The sequence below is a fragment of the Anopheles merus genome, chromosome 2R, assembly GCF_017562075.2.
Source record: "Anopheles merus strain MAF chromosome 2R, AmerM5.1, whole genome shotgun sequence".
Lineage (NCBI taxonomy): Eukaryota > Metazoa > Arthropoda > Insecta > Diptera > Culicidae > Anopheles > Anopheles merus.
This window is the reverse complement of record NC_054082.1, coordinates 1966382-1991123: the sequence shown is the minus strand read 5'-3', so window position 1 is coordinate 1991123 and position 24742 is coordinate 1966382. Positions and strand designations below refer to the sequence as shown.

Genomic DNA, 24742 nt, shown 5'->3' with positions numbered 1-24742 from the left:
TATCTCGGGGGTTTGAGCTTTTCTTTCTTTCCATCTCGATGCTCTGGTTACCATCTCCTCCGAAACAAGCGTTTGCAGCAGCAAAGGTGCACCGAAGTAATGAACGTCACCGAACACCGACTTCAGATCGTTACGGTATTTATCAATTTTCTCAGTTTTATTCATTTATTCAACCTAATAGTACTTAAAACATTCCCCACTTTACACACTTCCATCTCATTTGCTATTTGCTTTTTTGTGTTTCTTCTGCGTTAAATTCTTCTTTCTTTTTCCCCGCTTTTTCCCCGTTTTTCTCAGTATTGACTATTATGTTTCATATTTTTCACCATATAAAAATGCCTCGCCACCATCGCAGCCGGAGAGGGAGGGGGATGGGGGTGTGGGCGCTTTGGTTGCCATAGCATTCCTGTTTGACTGTATTTTGTTTCGTTTTGCCCTGTGCTGACTGAGCGGCCCTGTCTCACTACACGTGTTTCTTGCTACTCTGCTGCTGCTCTGATCAGAGTAGGCCTTCTTCCCCTGGTGTCACCGGGTGCTTGTGGAGGCATGTGTAGGATTTTTTGATATTTACATCGTTATTTACAGTGGTTTTTGGAAATGGATGGGATAAAGAGGGGGGCGAGGAGGTAAGGTTGGCCACAGCAAACAACAGGCGGAAACTGATGAATGATGAGCAATGTCACTGTCGATGTGTGGACCCTTACTCGATGGCACAAAGAAAGGGAAAGAACAATTCGTGCAAACTGGCTTTTGTGACCGATTTTCCACTCTCCTTTTATTCTTACCCTTTCCTTCAATGAGCTTTCTCCAGTTGGGAGAAGAAAAGCGCTTTTCACGGCGACCGCAGTGCGACCAATTTCGCTGAATTCGAATGTAGAGACGCGCTGTTTTCCGATGAAAGTTCCGAACCCACCGGGCACCCTTTTTTCCAGTTGCGCCCGGTCTTGCCTTAGCTCCAAGTATTGGGTACCGAGGGAAAACTTCCGAGCGATTGCGTCTTTTGTTACCACTTTTATTATGGACTTTCGCGAAAGCTGCTTGCGCGGTGCGTTACCCGGGTTGGGTAAATAACACATACGCTTGGAGGACGGGGGAGGGGGGGGTGTCTTGGTGCTCGCTCGGCCCATTGTCCATGATTTATTCGCGCCGTTCTCCGATTCGCGGTGTGTTGTTGCGCCCCCCAGGTAAGCCGATTTCAAACGCTTTCCCTCCAGCCGGCAGCGGGAGCATTTGGAAAGATGTTATTTATTTTACTTATTTTTCCTGCACTTTCTCTGAACGAGGTGGCGAGCTGGGCCAAAAAAAACCCACATGTGGGAGCACAATATTTGCACTCCTGGGTTTGATTCATTGTGGATAGGGAGAGAATGGGGTGCGAGTCGGAGGGCACGAAGAACGCACCCCGCCATTCACCGTTCGCGGTTGAACCGAGAACGGCCAACTTTCGCTCGTGTGAGTGATGTAAAAAGTTAGCGGGGGTTTGATTTAAATTTATCGATCCTTATTTTAACTTTGTACAATTTTATCCCACCAAACTGCACTCGAAGCGTTTTCCTCCCCAAGGTGTTGGGCTCCCGGTTGTCGGGCAGAAGGATTTGTGTTGTTAATGTTATGTTAAGCTATCCCGCAGAATAACAGCCACACTCACACACACACACATAGCGAGATTGAGGAGTAAGCGAAATACCCATTAGGTGGGAAAACTTTCACACCGTACCGCACCGCGTGGTGCCGCTCCAGGAAGGATTTTGGAAGTCGGCATCGGCGAATTTGGCGAACTCCCCAAAGCTTTCGTCATACACGGTGTATGATAAAGTTTTCGACTCGAGCTCCACCGTCTGTCCGTCTGTGTGTGTGTGTGTACATGTGTAAGGGAGAAAGAATGATAGAAAGGGCACAACATCCTTAACCATGTCGAGTGTACGAGCACACCGGCAATGTCTCAGCAGTGAAACCAGCAAAGCTCCCCTACAATGTACCGCGCGTATGCGTCTCGTTTGCGCGACACATGCACACAACACGTGTGTAAGCTCGGCAGCAAATCTTCCCGCAATTCGTGTCAACTTGCGATGGTGATGGTGCATACGGGTGCGCTTCTCTCTCGGGCAAATCCCCGACTAGTAGGCTACGAGCGGGATAAAACAACAGCCACAACACTTCGTACGTACTCGTGATCGAGGAGCTGGGGCCAGTATAGATACAGCGCTGAAAGGACGACTTTGGCGTCCTTGAAGATGTTGCGAAGTCGGACGAGTTTTTGCCAACGCGAAGGTGCAGAGGACCAACAAGAACACAGCGCAACGGCACCGGAGTGTCAGTATGTCATATTCAGTGCGCTTAGGTACGGGGTCGTTTCTTCAGGTGTTGTTTTCTTTTCATGTTTATCTTTTTATCAGGTCTACAGGCGAAAAGGATGCTTTCATCATCGCTGCTGCTGGTGCTGGTGGTGATGCTGCTGCCTCCTGCTGAGACTTAGGTGCGCTGTCGTCGAGGACCCACACACACGCACAATCTTCTCCCCAGCTGCAGCCAATGGAGAGAATGCGCGATGGCAGGTGTGTGTGTGTGTGTGTACTTGCGCGAAGGATATTATCTCAGCTTTGACACGGTGGAATTTAGTTATCTCCACGCCTCGATTCGATGACGCTCTGTGGCCACAGTGTTTTGGGTCGCTCTTTTTTTTTTTGCTTTCACCCGAACGAGATCCCGCTAACTACAACCGGAAGTCCTCCTAAGGGGGACTCACCTGCAAGTACAGCTGCTCCTGCCCGCTGCCTCTCCCAACGTGGTTTGTCATCACGTTCGTTGGTTCATTCATTCGATGCTTTGGAACCTTCCTTCCTTCTGCCCTCCTTCCCCGTTATCCGTGTACTTAGAGGGCTGTCGTTTGACGTATGCGGATGGAAAGATGGATTCCAGTGTTACGGTAGAGAGATGCCGACACAAACACATCCTTCGTTCGTTCGTTCGTTGGCACGGAGGGGACCGTCTTGGAGCTGACACTTCCACATGACCCACCCACCCACGATGTCTAATCGTAGGAGGAGGGTTAATGAGGAGGCAAGTCCTGACGAGGGTTGGCTGTCGCTTGATGTTACTGAATACTTTGTAGATGGTTTCGCATTTCCCGTAGCGTTATCTGAAATTAAACGTAACGGAATAGAAGCGATAAGTTTGTTCATTACGTTTGTGTGTGTGTGTGTGTGTGTTTGATACATTCTTCAATTCTTCGTCAATTCTACGCCAACGATCGAACGGAGCCGTGTATGAATGGAATCGGGCGAAGGATTCATTAGCAAAATCCCGTAAATTGAAGAGCGTTCGCCCAAGAGGGGGATGAACATGGAAGCAAGGGGAACATTCCCACAGCCACGATTAGACTTCTAGGATTTCTACCCCTCCCCCCGGTAAAAGCAAACCTCCACACAGGGAAGTATCGTGATTTCCTGGCGGTGCAATTGCTGGAAATTGGATGCCGAGTCCCCGAATCGAATGCGGAATGCGAACGGACGCGTTGGCACAGCAGGCTGCAAACGGTATCATTCCCATTCGCCATTGCCGACACACCAGTCGTGGTCCGATCAGCTTTAAATCGAGCTTTAAGCAAGCTCGCCGGCCCCGAATCGGCGTGATGGTGAGTTGGAACTGCACCGTTTCATATTTGTCTGATCATTTTTACCCACACAAACAGCTGCAACGTGCTGTTTGCACTAACTGTATTAATTTCAAAAACTAACAGACCGTTCTCTATCCACTCCCGATACCCGGAAGGAGGGGGGGTCTGAGGGAGAGGTGGGTCTGTTTGCTAACCGTCTGATCGAACGCCACCGCCACCGCTTTCCTTTGAACGATCTATTTTCTTTGAGCGCTGGTTGGAAGGCAATTTATCTTGCGGGCCAACCCGCTCCCAGGGTTAGTTAAATTCCACCGGTTAATCAATCTTTAGCTAAACACAACTTTTTGCACGTTGTTTCCATTACCCGGCAAAGCGTTCTTACGCTTGTTTTCCCAACCGAACGGCGGCGGATCAGTGTCGTCCTCGTCGTCGTCGTCGTCGTGCTCGTCGAACGAGCAACAGCGTATAGTTTAAATAAATGAGTTTCAACCCACCACCACCAGCAGCAAGTTCACCGGCCTGGACACTTTGTTTGGAAGAAAAACAGAAACCGAACTACCCGAAGGGGGGTGTATGGTTCGATGCTGAAGCACATCCGAAGCGAACAACTCGGACTGGGAGCAGTTTTGCTCGCTTGTTGATATTAGCTCAGCAAAGCAACAAATCCAATAAGCCTCGGTAGCCGCTCCCAGGGCTAGGAGAGCCTTGCGGGGGCTCAGTTTCCGCTTCGATATCGTTCCCAACCTGCCCACCAACTTCCACCGGCCACACGCCATTTCCTTTCCCTACCAGTGCTAAATGGTCGATATATGTGACGCCACAGCTTAATACGCTTCCAGCCCACCGGCAATGTACCGACCGGTGGGCGGGCACATAAGCGATAACCGATGTAAATTAATCACATTATGTTGACCTAACCCCGACTGTCCGAGCCTGCCAAAGCGACAGAAACACTTACCTATCGCCCGACCGGCCACTCCGGTGCCGCCGCCCTCCACTGCGTTGGCCTCCGCACGAGCAGAAGAAGCTGGAAACAGGCCGATATGATCGCCATAACTATCTGCTTTTCCGGCCCAGATTGTCAGCGGACCCGACCGAGATGTGGGGGCACAGGTGCACAGGTACACAGGTGGCAAGAGAACACGGCAAGAGAGGCAGGTAAACGGGAAGAGAAGAGAGATAATTTTAAAAAAAGTATGTCATTTAAGCGTAACATGACATTTCTGCCATTTGACCCCGCACCGTTCAGGCGTTCAGGTGGGAAAGGATATAAATTAATTAAGTAACCCTGCTACACATCGCCCGGGAGCATCCCGGAACGTGTGGCGTTAGGAGGGTGAAGGAAGTGACGGGGGGGGGGGGGGGAGGAGAACCGTCGCATGGAGTGACGGTGGGAAATAGAGTCGTTTAGACTGATAATTACATATGTTGATGAATGTGCCACGTTAGCGCCATTTATTCCGTGTTGCATCGCGGCCGGATGCTCTCCTTTGATGACGTGCACCACCACGCTGGCCGAATCTGAAAGTTGGGTGAAGAGAACAGGTGAAGAATATTGTTAGCTGGGAGGAGAAGCCAATGGAGGTCAAACAAGTTTCACTAAACAATGAACCGCGGTCCCGCGGTAACGTCGAGCTAGGTCAAAAGCGCGCGGGGCTTTTCATTAATTATTATGCGCATACTATTAGTACCATTAGTGTAGTGCGTCGCGGCTGGTGGCTGGTGGCAAGCTTTCGGACGACATTGCGCTAGGACTTTTATACGGCGATTACGGCGACTAGACGAGAAGACTGGTTTGGCTGCGTTCGGGCATGGTTGTGTGCGGCGTTCAATATCCACGCCACGCCAAGGGGATAGCGTTCGCGGTGTTGTTTTTTGGCCGTTGCGAATTTGTCCACCCCACTGTGGGTGTGTGGCGATGGATGGATTAGTGTATCTGTTAAATCTGTGCCAGTAATGGCACGACAGGGCTGCTGAAGTGCAGCACGCCACGCCACGCCAGTGGAGGATGATGCTTCGCGTAACGATGTTGAAACAACTTCATTAAATTCATTGCCTGCCCGTGGTCGTCGTTGTGTAGTTTCTTCGCGCGCGCACACACTCTCCCCCCGGGGTGGGGTGGCTTCTTTTGGCGTTTTATCACCTGCCAAGCTTATGGGGTGGATTTAAAGTGCGCCGCTCCTGCTCCCCGGCCGCTGATGCTTATCATCGTTCGGGACACCCGCTGCCAGTTGGGGATCGTGCTCGTCGAACGGGGAGGTGTCAGGGCATAAAGCAGCGTGCCAAATGCGCTATAAACTGCCAACCAGAGCCGGGCGGGCTTGGGTAGCACGGTTCGTAATCTTTACGATCGGCCACTGTGATGCTGGAGCAGCCGCACTCGGAGAAAGCATTCGAACGGGTTGCTGTAGTTCATATGGCACGAAGATTATAGCCATTTGCTGGAGCAGCAGGAGCAGGTTATTTGCTGCCATCATACGCCCTCCCATGGGGAGCGTTTGGATGGCTCGAGGGGGGGACAGGAGATGCTAGTTCTTATTTTTCCATTTGCCAGTGTGGTTCATCGGGAGGCGGGCTTTCTCTGTGGCCAAGCGCGTGCGAGTGCTTCGGAAATGATACGATAAATTGGGTTTGGCTCACCGAGTTTCTTGATGCGCTCGTCGTTACCGTAACGTACCGTACCGTACACGCTCGGACTCGATCCTTTGGTTCTTTGGGTGGCGCCATGAAAGCAGAAATCAACGACTGCGAGTCCTTGCACATACTCAAACACACACGAAAACACAACTGGGAGCACGCTGCGTGCTGCCGTTGGGTAAAACAACCCATCCAGCACGGTGACGTCGATATAAACTGCATTTAATGTTGTGCATAAAATTTTTAAACGAACCGTAATATATCCCCAACTAGTCCCACTAGTGGAATCGTGAATCGTTGATGCTGCTCCGTTCCAACTGGATCTTTCGCAGGATCCAGTGCAGGTGATTATGGTGTAGCGAATGGCTACACGTGTGCGCGTCCCGTTGCAGTCCGTGCTCGATAAAGTGGAGCTCCCGTGCTGGTGGTGGTCACGATGGCATACACACGACCGTTCTCGGAACTGCACCGGCCAAGGCAAACGAAGCGAATTATGTCGTGTGTCACACACACTCACATACACACACATTCCGGCATTGGGTTGGATTTTGATACGTTGCCAACAATTGACAATTTGCATCGGTGCAGCAAGGACCGACAAACGTGGCCACCCAACTATAACGGGCCGTTCACGGCAAGCAACTCGGGATTCTCGGGAAGCAACAAAAGGCCTGCCAACATGTCGCATAAATGCGCTCGTTCATGCGCAATTTACAATCCCCTCACCGGGTCGCAAAGAAAGCCGGGAAGTGTGCGACCGGGAAGCTTACTTACCGGAGTTACTCGGCGCGCAGGTATAATTCCCGGAGTCGGACGGGGAGGCGCGCGATATGACCAGCCGGCTGGTGCGGGTCTGCTGCTCGGTCAGCACGCTAATGCCGCCACGCTGCGAGTAGTTGATCACACGGCCGCCCTTGTACCAGTAGATGAAGGACGGTGGTTGCGGCGATTGGAGCGCCTCGCAGGTCAGGTTGATGTCGCTGCCGCTCTTCACGAACAGTTCCGAGTTGCCCAGGATGTTCGCTTTCGAGACTGAAAAGAATAGACGACGGTATTCGTTAATTAAAGAAGGAAAGGTGTGTGTTTCTTCTCGGGCATTACAACAACAGCAGTGAGGACACGTACCGACAACGTTCACGCGGAATGCTTGACTGATCTTCGGCTCGGTTGACACCTGACACTCGTACACGCCCGAGTCCCGGGCCTGGGGCGACGTTATCCGCAGCGTCCACTCGTCGCTGCCATCGGTGTGCAGCGACTGGAAGCGCTGGTCGTTGGTGTAGGTGAGAATGCCCACCGTCAGTATGTGTAGATCTCGCTTGCGAATCCACGATACCTGGATGGGAAAGTACGAGAACGACCGTGAGCTGTGGTACGTGGTTTACATTGAATCCCAAACCACCCAGCCATCCCTACTTACCGCCCGGTCGCCGAGGCTCTTTACACGGCAATGCAGCTGGCAGGTCTGTCCGGCGATGGCCGTCACTTCGCGCTTGGTCGTGTTATCGAAGTACGGCTGCACCATGTGGTTTTCCCAGTACATTTGCATCTCGGGGCTGAGCGTGTCTGTGAAGGAGAAGGGAGTGGCGATACAGGTGAGTGCAGGGGGCAAGACCACCGTATATCCGTTATTAACATTCATACGGAGCTCGGGAATGGAGTTTCCGCGTTTTTCCGCCCGGCTCTGTGCAACACATATTCCGGAACGCCCCTTTTCCCCAACACACAAGTGACGCTCGTGACGTGCAAATGAACGTTTTCCTGTACGCGAGCGAGCTAAGGTAAGGCATGCATGAAATCGTGTTTCCACGTCCGTTTTTCCGCGTACGATTGCTTCATTCCGATCGTGCGTCCGTTAATGGACCGACGGACGGCAAACGTGGTGAATATTTTAGAAGCATTAATGGGGGGCGAACTGTGACGCGGTACAATTTTAACGGCTGCAACAACACTTCTGAATGCCACCAAAACAGCTCATTTGTGGTGAAAGATCGGAATGACATTCAAGACAAGCGTTTAAAACCACAAAATACCGTTCCAGCTCACCCACCCACCCGGGGGGGCGGTACTTACCTGCGAAACAAATGACGATAAAATTGATAAACGCTGCAATAAGCGGCAAATTTGCGTTCATGGTGTTGCATTTGCACTTCCGATGGGCTGTCCTAGCTGCGACTCGAGTCATCGGCCACCGTTTCTGCTGTGGTTTTGCTAATTTCCGCCCGAGCGGAAGCTCCTTCCGGCCCCGGATTGCTACCGGTGTTTGCACAAATCTCTCCTCACTCGCTCACTTTACACTTTTTCACCACGCCGCACCCTAGCCACCCGGCAACCCGAACAGGAAGATTGTTTTCCGTAGGGACCGCAGTGGGTTGTTTGTGCTTGGTGGGGTGATCCCTTTTTAAGCTGCTCACTTGACACTTGGGTCACAGAACAACGGTTTGCTGGGATTGCTCGCAAGGTGCGGGCACACTCGGTGACACTCGGTTGCTACCGGCAACAAGATGACACGGGCACTTGTTCACGGGCTTGGAACGCGACTGGAATTTATTTTACAACGATTCTCCCGCAGTCGAGCAACGAGCAAGGTGGACCCGAAATGCGGTGCTATTTTCTTCCTTTCTTTTCTTTCTTTTTTGTTTCTAGCACTTTCACTGCCGGTGGTTGATTAACGGTCAATTTCGTCCCAACACGGGACGACTTGGAATCGGTTCCGAGAACCACTGGACCACTGTCCCTTATCGTCTACGCCGGACGTCACTTTGATGTTTTTTAAGCAGATTCACTTACTCAGATGAAACGATGCTCACTTTCTCTACACCAGTCTCGCAGTCTCACAGACTCACAGGCCGACTGCCCTTTTCGTTCGTTCTTTGTCCACTTCACCACTCACTCGGAAACCGTTGGAGTTGATCCGCCGCGCTGATAACACGCTCCCTCCTCCTCACTTCACTGCGAGTGAGCGTTTTTGACGGTTGTTTTTTAGCTGCTGGAATTATTTATCGTTTCAGTTGGTTGGATTCATTTCCTTTCTCACCCGTCCCCGTCCCACAGCCCACCAAAGTTTGTCATACTATCACCAAAGCGTGACCACCATGTGCGCTACTACCAAACATCGCACAAACGCGTACAATAGCAAAGGGAAAGGGTTTTTGTGCTGTTGCTGTGGTGGCACTATCGCACCAAACGAGAACCTCTCGATTGCATTACGGACCATGTCGGAGCACCCAGCAGCAGGTTTTTCAATTCGTCCACACCAATAAATGTCAAATCAATTCTATCAGGATGCTGTAATTGAGTCACGTTCCTGCGGAAGGCGTGCTGGTTACGCTGGCGCAGAAGGTTGAGGCGTGTTGGGCTGCGTACGCGCGTGGGCCTCAAGGGTTAGCCCGTACGCAACACGCCACACAGCGGAATCAATACACGGTCTACGGACGCCCGAACGTGCACTAGTTTCGTGTGCTATAGCGTGTGCGTGTGTATGTGTTTTTATGGTAACAAAATTCTTGAGAACGGCCGGCACTCTTTCTGCGTGCACCACTGGACGTTATATTGCGTACGGGATGAAGGTTGTTGGGAAATATGGGACCCACTGCACACAACTGGGCTGTGTGGGCCAGCGCGGCGTCCATCCAGCAGCGTCGGTTGATTGGCAATCGGCACCGGCCCAAATGGGGGATTAGTGCCGTTGATGAGACTGTGCGACTGTGTGTGGGCAGGAGGCTCTGGGCTCAGGAGTATGATGTAATCCTCCTTCTCGGGTCCGTTCGGGTGGAGATGCGGAAAACAGCGCACCACACCAACGACAGATCGAAAAATCAACCATGAGAGAGAGAGAGAGAGAGAGAGAGAGAGAGAGAGAGAGAGAGAGAGAGAGGAGCAGAAAGAAAATGAACCTGTCTTTTCGACCTTTCGCTTCGTCCCCTGATCGACCTGATCGCACTCGCATTATTGGCAGGACATGGAACATCAAGCACCCAGGTCCTATTACGTGCCAGCTATCGAGCTATCGCCTGTCAACATTTTATTACCAAAACGCAGCACTCCTCGCACACACTGCGCCACAATGGGTCCATGGGTCGTATTATGTTTGTTTCGTTTTTCTTGTTTCGTTCGAGATGGTTAGGATTATTATTTGACCGATGAATGGCATCCCTCTTTGCGCGAGGGAGGGTTCGACGGCTCCTATTGGTCCTAGTGGTCCAGTTTCGGGGACTAATTTTCCCCCCAGAAACCACGCTCACCAGCAGGCGGCCTTCCTTCCTGCCTCATGGCCAAATCTTTGCCTTTATGTGCGTTGTTTTAATGTGTTAATCCAGTGATTGATGGCCCTAACGTGTGAATCGTGGTTCGTGGCTCGCAAAGCAAAAACCCACTCACTCACACACCATATTACACCCCAACCACACACACACACTCTCTCTCTCTCTTTCTGTGTGTTATCAATCAGAGGTAATTTATGCCATCATAAAAAGGCGACGTGTTTGAGTTATCGATTGTGCTACACGCGCGTCCTTTAAGCGGCAAAGCAAAACTAGCAAGGTGTCTAAGGGTGGCCCTGGCCCTAGGGTGGTAGGTAGTTGGATGGGGTGACAAAAGTTCACCTCCCCTCGATAAGGAAGTGGGAGGCGAAAATCCTATTTCGTTAATTAGAGTTTTTACTACCGTTTCCCACGACCCGACCGGTTTTAGTGCAGTGCATCAGTCAGGTTGACCTTTCGCATCGGTTCTCGGTCCTTTCCGTGTCAGACGGATTACAACACACACCCGCCGGAACGATCGAGGGCTGTCGATCCACGTTGAGATCTTTCAATTATTTCAGCTTTTACCATTTGCCCCTCGACCTGTTATGTGTTTCTTTTTTTTGTTTGCTTCCCAGGCGCGTGGGTCGCCAAAGGGCGTAGAAAGTATATTCCGGCAGCCATTACCTTCGTGCTAAGCGGGGAGCCTACCGTAGGTAGCGTATCGCGCTGGGAACGAGAATTGATCCGTTGATGTGCAATTAATTAAAGAGAGCGAAAAGCGAGAGAGAGAGAGAGAGAGAGAGAGAGAGAGAGAGAGAGAGAGAGAGAGGGAGAGAGGAACGGGTGAGTCTGAGATTGTGAATTGTGGCGTCCAGATTTAGGCCCTTCAATGTCGGTGGATATTGAACCGATGGGTTAGCCTTTTTCCGAAAGGGACAGCCTTCCCAGAAGGGAATAGCGTGACGAGTGTTGGCTAACGTATGTGTGTGTGTGTGTGTTTGTGTTGTTCGGAAAGGTACCATTTTTTTTTTGTTTGGGGGGACCATAAACAAAGCGTAAGACATCGCACCATCGAAAGATCTATCGATTCAGCCCTGAAAGTCGATGAAAGTGTGTACCTTTCCGCTCTTTTTTGTTCGTTAATTTAGTAGCCCAAAGCTCCCTCACTCCCCTCGCCGCCCCTTTTGTTCGCCGATGTGTTCCAGATTCCCTGAACTACCGTGTCTGGTTTAATGAATTCGTAGACCTTCTTCGTTGCCGATGGAGTGGAAAATGGGAAAGTAAAACATTCGTCCCCCTGGCAGTGCCCACCGAAAAAAACAAACGCGCTAGATTTATTTTTGGGGAGTGTTTTTGTTTCACTTCCATGCAACTCCTAGCAGAAAGAAGGAGCGGCGGGGAAAGCAATGAAACACAAAACACCCGAAGAAAATGAGCGAAAAGTGTCGACCGAAAGCAATCCGACCGAGGGACGAAGAAACACGCTGGAAAAGATTTAAATCGCAAGCAATTGGAACCATCCAAAACCAGCCGAAAGTAGGAAGCCCCACTGCAACACTACACGAAAAAAAACGGCAAACAACGGCCGAAAATGTGGGAGTTTTTGCCACCGTGAACCGTTTACACAGTTGCTTTCGTCCGTCCCGGGGTGGTTTTGGGTCCCCGCGTCAATTGGTCCCAGAGGGGAGGGGAGGGCACGAGAGGGCAGTTAATTAAAATCGCATACAATCACATTGCAGCAATCGTTCACACGCCCCAGCACACGGGATGGACAGAATGGCCCTTAAGGGGAAAGAGAGATAGGGAGGACACACTGCGATAAACGCTGCGCGTTGAGTGGTAATAGGCTGAGAATGAGCACGGGGCGTGTTCGGAGGACATCGCTCAAAATCTACAACTGAGGGCTCTTAAGGCGGCGAAACATTTCCGTGTACATCAGCGGCGCGGGATGGGGATGGGGATGGGGGTTTGGCATTAGCTGAAACTGACGGAATCGCTCCCAACCACCCATCATCATGAGCACCGAGCATCACCGATCAACATCAGCATCATCATCCATAATGTGACGAAGACGGGAGAGTCTCGCCGACACACACACACAATTGGGGAAATGATGGAAAGTTTTGTTTTGCTGCCATTTTGCCTTGATGACGCATTTTCCTCTTTCTACTTCTCTTTTTTTTCTTCTTTTTCTGTTGGTGCTAAATATCAACACACACACACACTCAGGCAGGATGGAGGAAGATTAATGTGTTCAGACGCAGCATGCTATGCGAACAAAAAACCACGCACAGAGAATATTCTTCCCTGTGGGATACTGATGGATTCATTGTCGTAAAGTTTCGCCTCCTTCTGCATTCCTAGTCATTGCGAGTAGCTAAACACTAGGAAAAAAGGACGCTGAAAGAACAGAACAAAACTCTCTGATTTCCATTTGCCAGGGACACCGGAGCTGGAGGCTGTTTTGTTGTTGTTGCTGTTGTCCGGTGGCAAGTGTTGAAAGCAGCAAGGAAAAAGATTGTAGCAATAGTGCACCTCCCAGGAGATGTGTTGGTGACGGCAGTTAGGCTTGAGATTTACTTTTCCCCTAACCCTCTCTCTCTTTCTCTCTGCATGACCTTGATGGCATTATACACTTACACAGCAGCAACGTGTTTGTGGGGTGTGCTTGTGTATGTGAACGAGCTGAGAATTCAGGTGCAACAACAGGCAAAAAGGGGACAATTGTGCATACGCAGTGAATGGGGACTAGTTGGGGACTAGTCGTTAGTCTGGTGCCTTCCAAATCGGATAACAAACACACACACACACACATACTCCCAATGGATGTCCGCAATGCTCTTGTAAACGTGGTCAGTGAAGCGACAGTAAGTACGAGCAAACGAGGGAAAAAAGGATCCAAACCGACAATCGCTTCGGTTACCGGCATCGCCTACTACGACAAAGTTCAGTTTGATTTGGTTTTTCGTTGGGTTTTCCCAGTGGTCCCCAAATCCGGAAAGGAAAGAAAAAAAAACGAGCACAATAAAATAAAATAAAAAGGATCCGTCCAATGCCCGAGCCGGCGAAAGTGCGAGTTTATGTTTAGTTCGTGATAATTGGAGACCCGGGAGACACGATAAGGGAATTTCGGAGCCAGCCCCAATCCGCATCCACGCGTCCGGCGTCTGGTCTGGCGGACAGTAAATTTTAAGCCGATTTCAGGCCCGGCTGAAGAAATTGATGTTTTCCTTTTTGCAGCAGCACCAGCAACAACACTGGTACGGCTGGCCTTAGACTCGCCGCCGTGTCGATCATTAATCTTTGTCCGTTCAATTTCCTTCCAGGTTTGGAAGGCCGTTTTTTTTTGTTTGCCGGTCGTACCCCCCTTCCTGTGGAGGCTGTTCCTGAGGAAAGAAGCCACACCGTGCTTGCTTGGTTTGCTTCTTCTTTTTGATCAGCACCGACAGTCCGACAAACGCTTCAAATGCTGGGTTCAACTCTCGCCCAAGGTCACGGTGATAGGGCGTGGCTCACCGGGTGGTGGATGGTTTTCCGCTGGAAGTGGATCGTTTCCCGAGAGAGTAAAGGTGCAAAGATGGAAGGGAACAATTTGCTCGATTTAATCGGTGGCCGACAAGACGCGGTCACAAAATCAATAGCGCCTGATCAAACGACCTGTTTCCCCGGGAAGCGCTTTTTAATAACGGTTCAAACCGGCAAAGGGAACAGAGCTGCTACATTGCTGTTGACTTAAAGAAGGGTTGCATGTTTATTTAAAATTAACCCTGTTCGCCCCTTCCCAACATGTCTATTTTCTTCGCACGAAGCAAACGCACAAGAAGTTGGTCTCGCTTGCCAAGTAAAACATGGCATTCGAACATGGCATCATTCACTATCACCGTGGTATGCACAAACCATTTGCACCAGTTTGACGGTACGTACGTAGTACGCTTTCGGGGAGCCACAAAAGTTTCCACTGCAAGCCCTCAACCCTCCACCCCCTTGTCGTCCCAGAAGCCCTTCCAGCTCGCGACCGGAATCGGAATGTGCAAACCGGGCACAAGTCAACGGGCAGCGCAATGAAAGGCGAACGACGAAATGGCGCACACGCTCGGGCACTCGCTGTGAAACTCGCACTCTGAACGAAATGGGAACAAAAGTGACCCCAGCCAGCTGTGAAATTGGCCGGGTGGGGTAGGAAAAGGGGTACGTAGTTTGAAGTGGCGTTGGTTTTCGCTGGAAGCAGTTTTGGGCTTTCGTTGGTTGGCTTCTTCGTGCTAAAACTGCGCCAGGTGAAGCGAGGAGCAGGGAGCAGGGAGCAGCAACTGAGGCGTTAAATAAGTCGAGACGCGGTTTTCCTCGGTTTGCAGCCCGTGTAAAGTCGGAATCCTTGCTAGTGCCCAGCCCGGAACAAAGTCGGTGAGTTGTCGTAAGAAGAAAGTTCCATTTCGGTTTTCTTGCTTTTGTTTGTGTCGACTTCAGCGCGAACAGTACACACAAAAAAGAAAAAAATGCAGCAAAGCGAGAATACATTTAAATGTATTCTGGTTCTGCGAAAACCAAAAAGGGTAGCTCGAGCAGCCCGCATCCTCTAGCGAGCCGTCAAGAACTGCAGTCTAGGAACTAGGCCAAATGAGACAGCGGAGACAAATGGAGACAACCCCCGGAACACCGGAATGGAAATGCTTTAATTATTTTAAAACGCTTCTCGCTCTCTCTCTCTCTCTCTCTCTCTCTCTCTCTCTCTCTCTCTCGCTCTTTCTCGTCACGGTGTCTAAGGCGTGGAAAACGGCGAAAAAGCGCTATTAATTCCTTCAACAGAAACCGTCAATTTCGTTAATTATGAAGAGTTAATGGAGTGTAGCTTTCATCATCGGCAGTTCGATAGATTCTCACCAGCCTATTCGTCCCCCCCCCCTCCCCCCTCAAATACAGGCGCATTAAATCGGTCTAGCGAACGACACCGAAAGACCATTTTCCGATTCCCATTTCCTGAAGTTAATCCATTCCGTCCATTGGCGCTACTCCGACGGAAACTTTTCTCCGTGGCTGCGATATTAAAGCGACAGCGGGTGAAAGGGCTCGGCTTTAAAGCCACTGTCCCGGCGCAACTTAGTTTATTTCCGAACACGCCGCTGCTGCTGCTGCTGCTGCTGGTGGTGGTACTAGTTGGTAGATAAATTTCTCCCATTCAATCACTTCGCATCCGGCACAGAACCGGGCACAGAACCGAAGGGAACTTCATCCATTACTCCTTCCGACTCGTGTGTGACTTTAGTGTCAGTGGTCAGTGGCATCTGGCGGCCCCGGATTGAGCTGTATTTGTGTGTGTGTGTGTGTGTGTGTGTGTGTGTGTGTGTGTGTGTGTGTGTGTGTGTGTGTGTGTGTTCGTCCCAGGGTGTGATTGTTTGATTAATGGTGCCGTATGCTTTATGCAGAGGCAGGCACAGTTTTCGTCCATCCCTGACGGGAAGATGCGTCCTCGTCCGTCCGAGAGGCTGTCCGATTTCCCTCGCCATCGTCGTCGTTGTCGTCACAGGACAGACGTTCTGCTGTAACAAATGGATCTGTTTACTGTTCTGTTTCGGCTGAGTTGATAAATTGGATGGTTAAATATATGCAAATTGCTCCTTGGCCGGTGGCGCGGTCGGTGCTGTAAAAATACCAGCCAAGGGCCCCGCACCACACAGCCGTTGTTGGGGGATGTTTTCTTGTTGCCAAATTGTTGTTGTTGTTATGCTGCTGCTGGTGGTGGTGGTTATGGTGCCATACAGAAGCTCTGCTGCTGCTGCTGCTTGTGGCCTTCCCGATAGCGATCGTGGCCTTTAAGCAATGAGAAACTTAACCTTCTGCTGCCATTTGGTGTAGGGAGCCAGCCAGCTAGCCACACTGTCAATACCTGGATTTCGAGGGAGACGTTCGAGCGACTTGGGGCTTCTTTCGTTGGCAAAATGGCAAAGGAAGCCAACATTGTCAAAAGGAGCAAGATTCTTGAGTGATCATCATTAGGAAATTTAAATTTAGATTGGCTTTTGATGGCACGCGATAACAAGAAACGTATGGCGAAAGAGAGCGAAAGAGCGCGAGTGAGAGAGCGCGAGCGAGAGAGCGCGAGTGAGATAGAGAGAGAGCGAGAATACTCGACCTATTTGCTTTTCTTAGCAACCGGGGGGAAAAACTTGCTAATAGCATAGCGTACCGGAAGCATGTGTGTATGTGTGTATGTGTGTGTGTGTGCCTTAATTGGAAGGGCTCAAACTACACATCCCGTGGGAAACAACGAATCTAATATGACCTTGACAAGGATTTTTATAAGGAAAAACGGCTTGAAGAATTTTTCTCCAACCGCTTTACCTACCACAAGCCGTCTCCTGAAGCTTGCCTAATCACTCAGAAACTCCTTGGGCAGTCTAAATATGTATTTTACCCTCCAGTTTGAGTAATGCGCTGCCAGTCCTTCAAGGGTCGATCCGACCAGCGAGCAACAAGATCAAACTCGAAACAATATCATCAATCATGGGATGAATTTACATTTTCATTCGGAGGAAACTAGCGTCCACGTCCCGTCCACTGCTGCCGGTCAGAGCGCGCGCCACCTCCCCCCTTTTAAAGGTGTCCAACTCCGATGAAGCATAGCATAACTCAACAGCGCACCGAACAGGTAGACCCTGCCGGATGATAAATCGTGAACCGTCAACTGGTTGGAACTACCGTTAGCCCATTGACCGTTGGTCCGTCCGTCACGGAACCTGCCCAGCTGTGGCGAGCCTTGCCGAGTTGCCGTGCAGTGCCGTGCCGTTTCAATCTCAGTCAGGTGGGCAGCGACCGCCACAGGACGGTTGGACGGTTTGGACAGGCATTTCGTGCCGGTGGTCGTTCCAGTTCCGCCTCGGGAACATTAACACACCCAGCGACAGTTTAGTGCGACAAAGGGGGTGGGGCACGACGGTCGGGTGTTGGTTTGGAAGATTTCATTCGTTTCAGCTTGGCGCTGCTTTTATTTGGGACTGATTTCCGGGAACTTTTTCAATAACATTTGTTTCGTACACTTTGGGCGCGTTTCTTGAATGAAGCGAACGAACGAACGAGCGAACGAATGAACCCGCTCTGTCACGTAAGACTGACGCCGGGGACCAACGCAGGAAGTTGGTCGGAAAATTGTCGCACAAAACAATGGCCACGTGCTTCGGGGAGTTCTGTGTGTGCTGTGCGGACAATGTACCACACCTTCCGGAACGCGCGGAATATAAGAAGCGCTCCTCTGGAGGGCAAAAGGAGGCTCGCGTGTTTCGGACACGTTATCGTTGTGCCGTGTTCGTGTTTGGGCTGGTGGCAGGGTTGTGTTCCTTTATCTTTGACACACACACACACACACACATAAAGGGGGGTTTTGTGGGGAGTTTGTGCGTTTCGAAAACAAAGAGCATCCAGTGAAGGGGAGGGGAGGGGGCTTTTATTAGAGTGAAAATTCAACAACACAACAACTGGTTAATGCAACTCATTGCACGCCACTCTCAGGGAGACTCACACACTAACAGCACTTTTCGCCGCGTGAAAAGGGTCGTTTTGTGTTGTATTAGACGCAGACTAAGGGAGTAGTTACCCCCCTCCCCCCCCTCTCCCCACAGAGAACAAAAGCAACAATTCTTTAACCGTCCGATTGTTTCCCAGCCCGATTCACTTCTAAACACACAAAAAGATTGCTTTAGTGCGAGTTTGCTGCAAACAAAAAAGTGGCAAGTCACCTTTAAAGCTTCCACTGCTTCCAAATTGTTACCGAGTCAGGTTTATTTTTCCGAGTCCGATTTGTTCTAATGGCGCTGATCTAATTTAATGTATGAGTGTGTGTGAGTGTGATTTTTTACTTCTTAATCCCTCTCCCAAGCAAGCCCCATCATCTTGCCATTGGACGCCATTGCGACGGACAGGAATAAAACGACCAGCGCAGCTGTAACGGATGGCTATTAGACGATGAAAACGGAAATAAAATTTGAGTGTCCGAATTAGCGTCCCCGGGAGGGAGGGGGATGAAGCACCACACCACACTGGCAGGACAAAATGGTGGTGGACACCACACCAAAGCCGCGAATGGTTTTGGGATGGTTCGGAAAAACTCATCCATCCGAGCCGCGCCAACATCGGACAAGTGCTTAAATTTTATGTTGCCAGAGCCCAAAGCCAGTGGCTGGCCAGCGGGGAAGCCGCAGTGGTAATTTTTCTACGATTGCATTTCTCAGCCGTTCGTCATGCCGGTGCCCTGTTGGCTTTGCCGAGCGAATTTGCCTAATGCGCGTGTATAAAATAATTAAAGACGAGCAGCGAGCGGACCCTTATCGGGCGGGCTGCAGAAGCCCGGCAGCAGAAGCCCGCCAGCCCGTCAGTTGTGTTTGCTGGCGGTGGTTTCAGTCAGTGAAAATGTAATTAAACGTGGAGTCAGTGAAAATGGACTGGAAAAAAAGCACCAACCGACTCGAATGCTTGCGCACGGTTGCGCAAAGGTGCCAGCATCATCATTAGCGCGCGCCAACCAACGCCACTGACGCAGAACGGCGGTCGGTGCACGGCGCAAAAGGGCTGCTTTAAATAACGGGGAGATTAAAAGTGAAGCGGGAGGAGGGAGTGGAACACCATCGCAATTTTCAAAGATTGTTTGTTGATGAGGCGCTTTGGCTTCTCAAGAATCTCTGCTCTGCCTGTAATTGCCAGCACCGAGGGGGAAGGAAAACACTCCTCCCTCCCAGGCCCAATGATGTAACGGAACAGTCAATATAGCGAAAGCAGGACGAAAAAACTCTCGATAAGCATCACTCTCGTTACCGTGTGCATTGGAACGGGGAATCCCTTCCTGCTCTCTTGTCTCCTTTTGCATCAGCATTTTCTCAACCCTCGTTCGTTTGGTGTATCGTGATGGAAAATTGGAAAAAATCAGTATACCTAACGCTAGCCCGGCATTTCCCGCAATGACTTGCAACCATGCAAAGCATCCTAAAAGGTGCGGCCAGGTGCTGGATGGGACCGTGTATGGGGTCGTATTTGTATTTGCTTCGCAGCACAGAACATCGCACCTTACCTCCACTTCGCTGTCCCTTGTTTTTCCTCCCCTTCCCCCCCCCCCCCCCAGCCCAGACTAATGATGCATCGTAGTGCGATAGGGAATAGCTCATACATAATTTATGAGTCAACGTCGGCGAAAAATATTGCCTCGGCCCTCGTGTGCACCTACGCTCCTGTATGTGTGTGTGTGTGTGTGTGTGTGTGTGTGTGGTTTTTTGTTGGTTTCGTCATCATCCTCCTCCTCCGATTTGCGAACGGCTGTGGCGAATGCGGCTCGACGGATTGGGTTAGTAGAGGGTTTTTATTTCGGTATCGTCGTTGGATATACACTTCGGCCTGTTGGAGAGCAAGCATAGCCGTCAAGCGCCAAGCGGTGCAGCGGTCCTGTCTAGCATCGTGTTCATCGTTTTCCAACACATCGCTGCACGGGACGGAAGGGAAGCGAACACCTGCCGCGCCCGCAAACGGAACACACGGCGGACACACGGAGAGCGCCCCAATATATCGACAACATTGTCATCGTTATCCTGGTGGAATGATGTGAAAAAGGTTTTTGCTGCGCCGTACGTTTGCGTCTCCGTAGTTCCATTCAATCACCGCTTTTTCTTACATGAACCTATCTTGCCGTCTTTCTCTCTTGCTTAATTTAGCTCGCTTTCACTCTCACACACACAAGGTGGATTGCTTACGGAATGGATGGAATGAATTTTCCCGGCCTCTTTTCCTAGCATCAGTTTTATTTGCGGAATGTAAGCTCTCCAACGATGTAATGATAATGATCGACATCAATATTTTTTTATCTCTCCACCTGATCCATTCACCTCCGCGACCCGTTGGGGGTCGTTTCGCTCGAGCATTTCTTTTTTTTTGTAAATCAACACATTTCACCTGAAAGCCCGGGACGCTCACGCGCTAGTCAGCAGCAGCAGCAGCAGCAGCAGGTGCACGATGCCGGTGTTCCCAGTAGACCCTTGACGGTTGCACACCAACACACACACAAACACACACACAGACACGCCTGGCGCACGATGTCGTGTGCGCTTTTGTTTCGCACCGTACTGCAGCGTATTTCTGCATGGCTGGGCAAACGATAATTTCGTCCCTTTTCTGACTAACGCACTCGAGACCTGGGTGTGTGTGTGTGTCTGGGGGTATGCTGGCTGCAATCACGATTGAAGGTGGAACGGCTTTTTCGAGGCCTCAGTCATACATTTAACCGTATTAATACACGATGCGCAATCTCAGATTGCGCATATATTCGTTTTATCAAAATATATGTCATTTCCCGTAGCCAACCCTGAGCTATAAACGTCATTTCCATACAATTTCAGATTGCGCCAAGATTGCGCATAAATTTTCAAGATTATATGTCCGAGATATATAATTTTTTTTTGACAGATAAATATATCAAACCGACCCGTTTGACAGATAAATATATGCGCAATCTGAGATTGCGCATCGTCTATTGCTACGGTAAGGCCTAATGGTGCTTCACAAGGGCGCAAAGGGCGAAGAGCGCAACCGTTGACGACGCCGGTCGACGGTGGCAACGCATCAAGCATCGCCTGCTGTTGTCATTTTCTTGAAGCGGGACGATAAACAAATATCGGGGCCCATGCCATGCGTCCTGCAGTGCTAGTGCTTGACGTGCTTTGCCTTCGAGGCTGAGACGATGGCTCTCTTTTGTCCGTAGCAATTGCAGTGTATATGTGTGTGTTGTTCTTTCTTTTTTTTACTTTTAAAACGCCCGTACACCGCGCGGCCACGGTTTACGCTTTCCAGTCCCCATTTAGAACGTGTTTCGATCTCATCCCAAGCCAAAGGCAGGTTTTGCACGACAAGAAAGCATCTCTCTCTCTCTCTCTCTCTCTCTCTCTCTTTCTCTCTTTTTTTGCTACCTCCCGTGTGCTGCTGCTTGCACGTAGGCCGAGAATGTTTCCCTTGACGACCCGGACGACCAAGGCGACGACGTTGGCGCTTCCGCACCGCACAAAATGGCTACCGGTCACAGCGTGCGAATGATGGCGGGTGAGGTAACGCCTAAACTTTGGACTCGATGAACAATGGCCAACGGAATAGTCGACCGGGGGAGGGGGAGGAAAAGAAGAAAAAATTGTGCTGACGGGCATTTTCGCACCGTGATGGGCGCGCACCCGACTGTAAGGTAACGGCAACCTTATGGCGAAGGAAACAACATTTTGATGAGGACGAGCTGCGAAATTTGACACCCCGTCGCGTCATCGAGCTTCGGCCACAGTGGGGCGAACCACCACCTCCACCTCCTCCTCCTTCTCCATCACACTATCTTGATTTTCTTTGCACGCATTTTCGTGATAGAGATGGCGTGCCCGGGATAAAAATGTCACCATACCATTAAACGGTGGGCGGTCGCGGCGGGAGAGGAGGCTTGTGACAGGGACGAAACTCTGATGCCGCTTTAAATGAGGTGATGATAGATCTGAGGATAGAAAGAGAGATTTTTTTTTGCGCTTAGCTTTCTTCCCGCCTTCCCTCGGCGCAATAATTTACTGCTCCCCGGACCCATCCCGTCGTGGACCCAGTGAGACAAACACTCTCTATTAGCCGTCTTATTGTGCTTTAAACGAGACGAATGCCACGGCGCAGCGAAGGGAGAAGGAATGTGAAATAAAATTTTCATACGCGCTCGCATTTTGCTCGGTTCGTTTGCCACCACCGGCGGGGCTCCGTCGGCACGGGCGGAATGATTGGAACCGTAGAGAAGAGAGAAAAAAACAGCAGCACCGGAAGCCCTTCTAACTGACATTTGACAGTTTGTGAGCTTTGGCTTCGACGTTTCGCTGTTGTTTCGCGCTCGTGTTCTGTGACGCAAACGGGGCGGGAGGAGTGCGCAGTGGGAGGGCAGTGTTGTATGTTTTGGAATAAAGAAACGAGTTTTCGTCTGGTCCCTTCGTTTCTGCCGGGAGCTGGCTGCAGAAAGTTTCTGCAATCATCGCCCTAATTGAAAGCCGTTCCATCAAAAACGCAATGTTGAAAAACCATTTCCTAATGACTTAATGGTTGCGTCCGATGGCTGGTGCGGGTTTTGCGAGAAAACCCCTTTTTTCGTTAATTCTGTTCATCGGCGGGGCTGGATTGGGGCCTTTGCGGAGATAATTCAATTCCTCGGGTTGGGTGTCGCTCGCGAAGTTATGTGATGAAATCAAAACTCCTCTTCTGGATGAAGCGTTGTTTTTGTTGTTGTCCAAGCTCGGAATTCACTTCAAGTATCATTAAGGAAGGATAGGACGCCACTACAAAACAACGATCAATGCTAAATATTTGATCAATTCCGTACGCACCGGCGGAATTTTCGAACCTTTAACAGAAGCTCCCGAAAAGACTTCGTTCCCCCGTTGACCTTCGCGTCAGCGTAATGAAAATGGCGCATAGTTTCTGTCACTTTGGCTAAGTGGTACCGGCGATTCCTCCCACGCTCGAGTCGTTACTTTGTGCTTGCCGCTCTCGAGTATCAATTTCGCAGCAGCGCGAATTGGTGTGGAAAAGTTTTGCAAAGCACTCGCTCGCTGTTTGGGTGAGGAATCGTGGCCTTTGCGTGCAGCGGCGTGATATTTACACCCTCGGGGGCAAAATGGTGGTCCCCCGGGTGGGGCAGGAACGGGGGGCGGGCATTAAATTACCATCAAACCTCCGACGACCTGCTCGGGGGATCACTTGTACGATGCGTGGTTCTAGCCAAAGCAAACCGTACTGGCAAACGCAACTTTTACCACCGTGGACATTAATTTGCCTCTCGCTCTCTCTCTCCGGTTGGAGTCAGCCCCTCAGTCCGACTAAATTGGCGTGGGAAGAGTGGAACCTTCCTAGCTAGACACAGTTCCTACGCCTCGAATGATACGGCCACTTTCGAGGGTCGAGTAGTGTGGCCGAGTTTCGAGTGCTTTTTGTCTTCGGTTTGCCGGCGGGAGCCGGAGCCGCACTAGTTTTAATCCACTTAAAACACACTGAAAGAGGCAACCAAACCCCCGCCCCCCCTCGTTGCCCCCCTTTTAGTTTACAAACACTCCAAACAATATCCAATAAAAGTTTTGCCACCGCACAGCTCTCTTTACCCACCGCAAACACGCTTGGGGAGTCACTGACCTTCCTCGTTCCTGGTTTAAGCGCCCGCGAGACCGTCGGGCGAAATGTGTTCCGTGGGGCAACTTTTCCGCCGAACCATTTATTTCCACTCGGTCAGCGCACGGCTTGCTGTGATGCATCTTACACGCCCTCGACTTTGACCGCACTCTTACTGACAATCTTTCATTTTCCCAGTGCCTACTTTACACTCGCGTCTGATAAACGCGCGTTTGCTGCCGGGTTTGCGCGTAACAACTTCATGAATTATTCCACGTACGCACCACGACGGCATGACGGCGGCTTGCGACGATGATTATGATTATGGCGCCAGGTGAAACTTTTGCCGTACCGTGCGGCTGGCCGTGCAAAAAAAAAGGTTAAAATAAGCACAGAAAACACACACACCAACACGCACACACACGCACACGCACACATAGAAGACGCACGGTATGTATCCTTGAAAGCCTTCCGAGAGGGCGTAAAAGTGCGTCGTAAAAGTATTCTTACCGTGAAGTAGTAATACACGGCCAACACACTTGTCGCACGCTAATCCTGGTTGGTTGGAACTTTTATTTTTGCCCTTCACTCTAATCCCTTCCCTGCGCTGCTGTCCTCGGTCACTCGGTTGGGGGTGGTTCAGTGAGGAAGGTCACACACGCGCGATTACACGCACACACACACACACACGGAATGGCACAAAACATTCTGCCAAGTGCTCCACAACTACAGCTGCCCCCTTTCTGAAGTAATTTACTATTTACTTACACTTACACTTACACTTACACTTACTTACTTACATTTAACGGACAAAAAACGGTTGCAGTTTCCCCATCTCCACTTCCCTCCCAGCCCTTCTAGATCTAAAAATGATTCACTGAATGCCGATTGATGATTCGCACTTGACAAACGAGTCCCGCCACAAAGCAGCACACGCACGAGCATGAAACCGAACCAGGCCAGTTCCGCACCGTTACTAACCGTTCGAACCGTTGCCCGGGTGGGAAAGCTAAGGGAACGCAACACCGTTCCCCGTTCGGTTGCGGATGTTGCGGCGTGCGCTTCAGCTGCTCCGGGGGTGGAATCCCTTCACCGACTGGAGCTGGAGATG

The 24742-nt window shown here is 50.6% G+C and overlaps 1 protein-coding gene across 10 annotated transcripts; it reads right to left on the bottom strand.

Annotated features, from left to right (window-relative positions):
- Nucleotides 1–121: 121 nt before the first annotated feature.
- LOC121588682 (hemicentin-1-like) lies at nt 122–24742 on the bottom strand. Of its 10 annotated transcripts, none has more exons than XM_041906897.1 (8): nt 24510–24742; nt 8327–9242; nt 7674–7819; nt 7379–7589; nt 7028–7285; nt 5040–5137; nt 4575–4679; nt 122–3139 (listed from the first exon to the last, which is right to left on the bottom strand). In XM_041906897.1, exons 2-7 carry the CDS (start codon nt 8436–8438, stop codon nt 4575–4577), a joined length of 930 nt encoding a protein of 309 aa, XP_041762831.1. In that variant the 5' UTR covers nt 8439–9242; nt 24510–24742; the 3' UTR covers nt 122–3139. The 10 variants fall into 10 exon arrangements, with proteins under 10 accessions (XP_041762831.1, XP_041762832.1, XP_041762835.1 ...); XM_041906898.1 differs by having other exon boundaries at nt 8327–9239; XM_041906901.1 differs by having other exon boundaries at nt 24613–24742.

Coding starts and splice junctions, on each gene's coding strand:
- LOC121588682 (XM_041906897.1), bottom strand. CDS start 8,438: ATGACTCGAGTCGCAGCTAGGACAGCCCATCGGAAGTGCAAATGCAAC. Junction 7,590..7,673: donor AGAGCCTCGGCGACCGGGCG/GTAAGTAGGGAT, acceptor TTTCCCATCCAG/GTATCGTGGATTCGCAAGCG. Junction 4,680..5,039: donor TGGCACATTCATCAACATAT/GTAATTATCAGT, acceptor GGGCCGGAAAAG/CAGATAGTTATGGCGATCAT.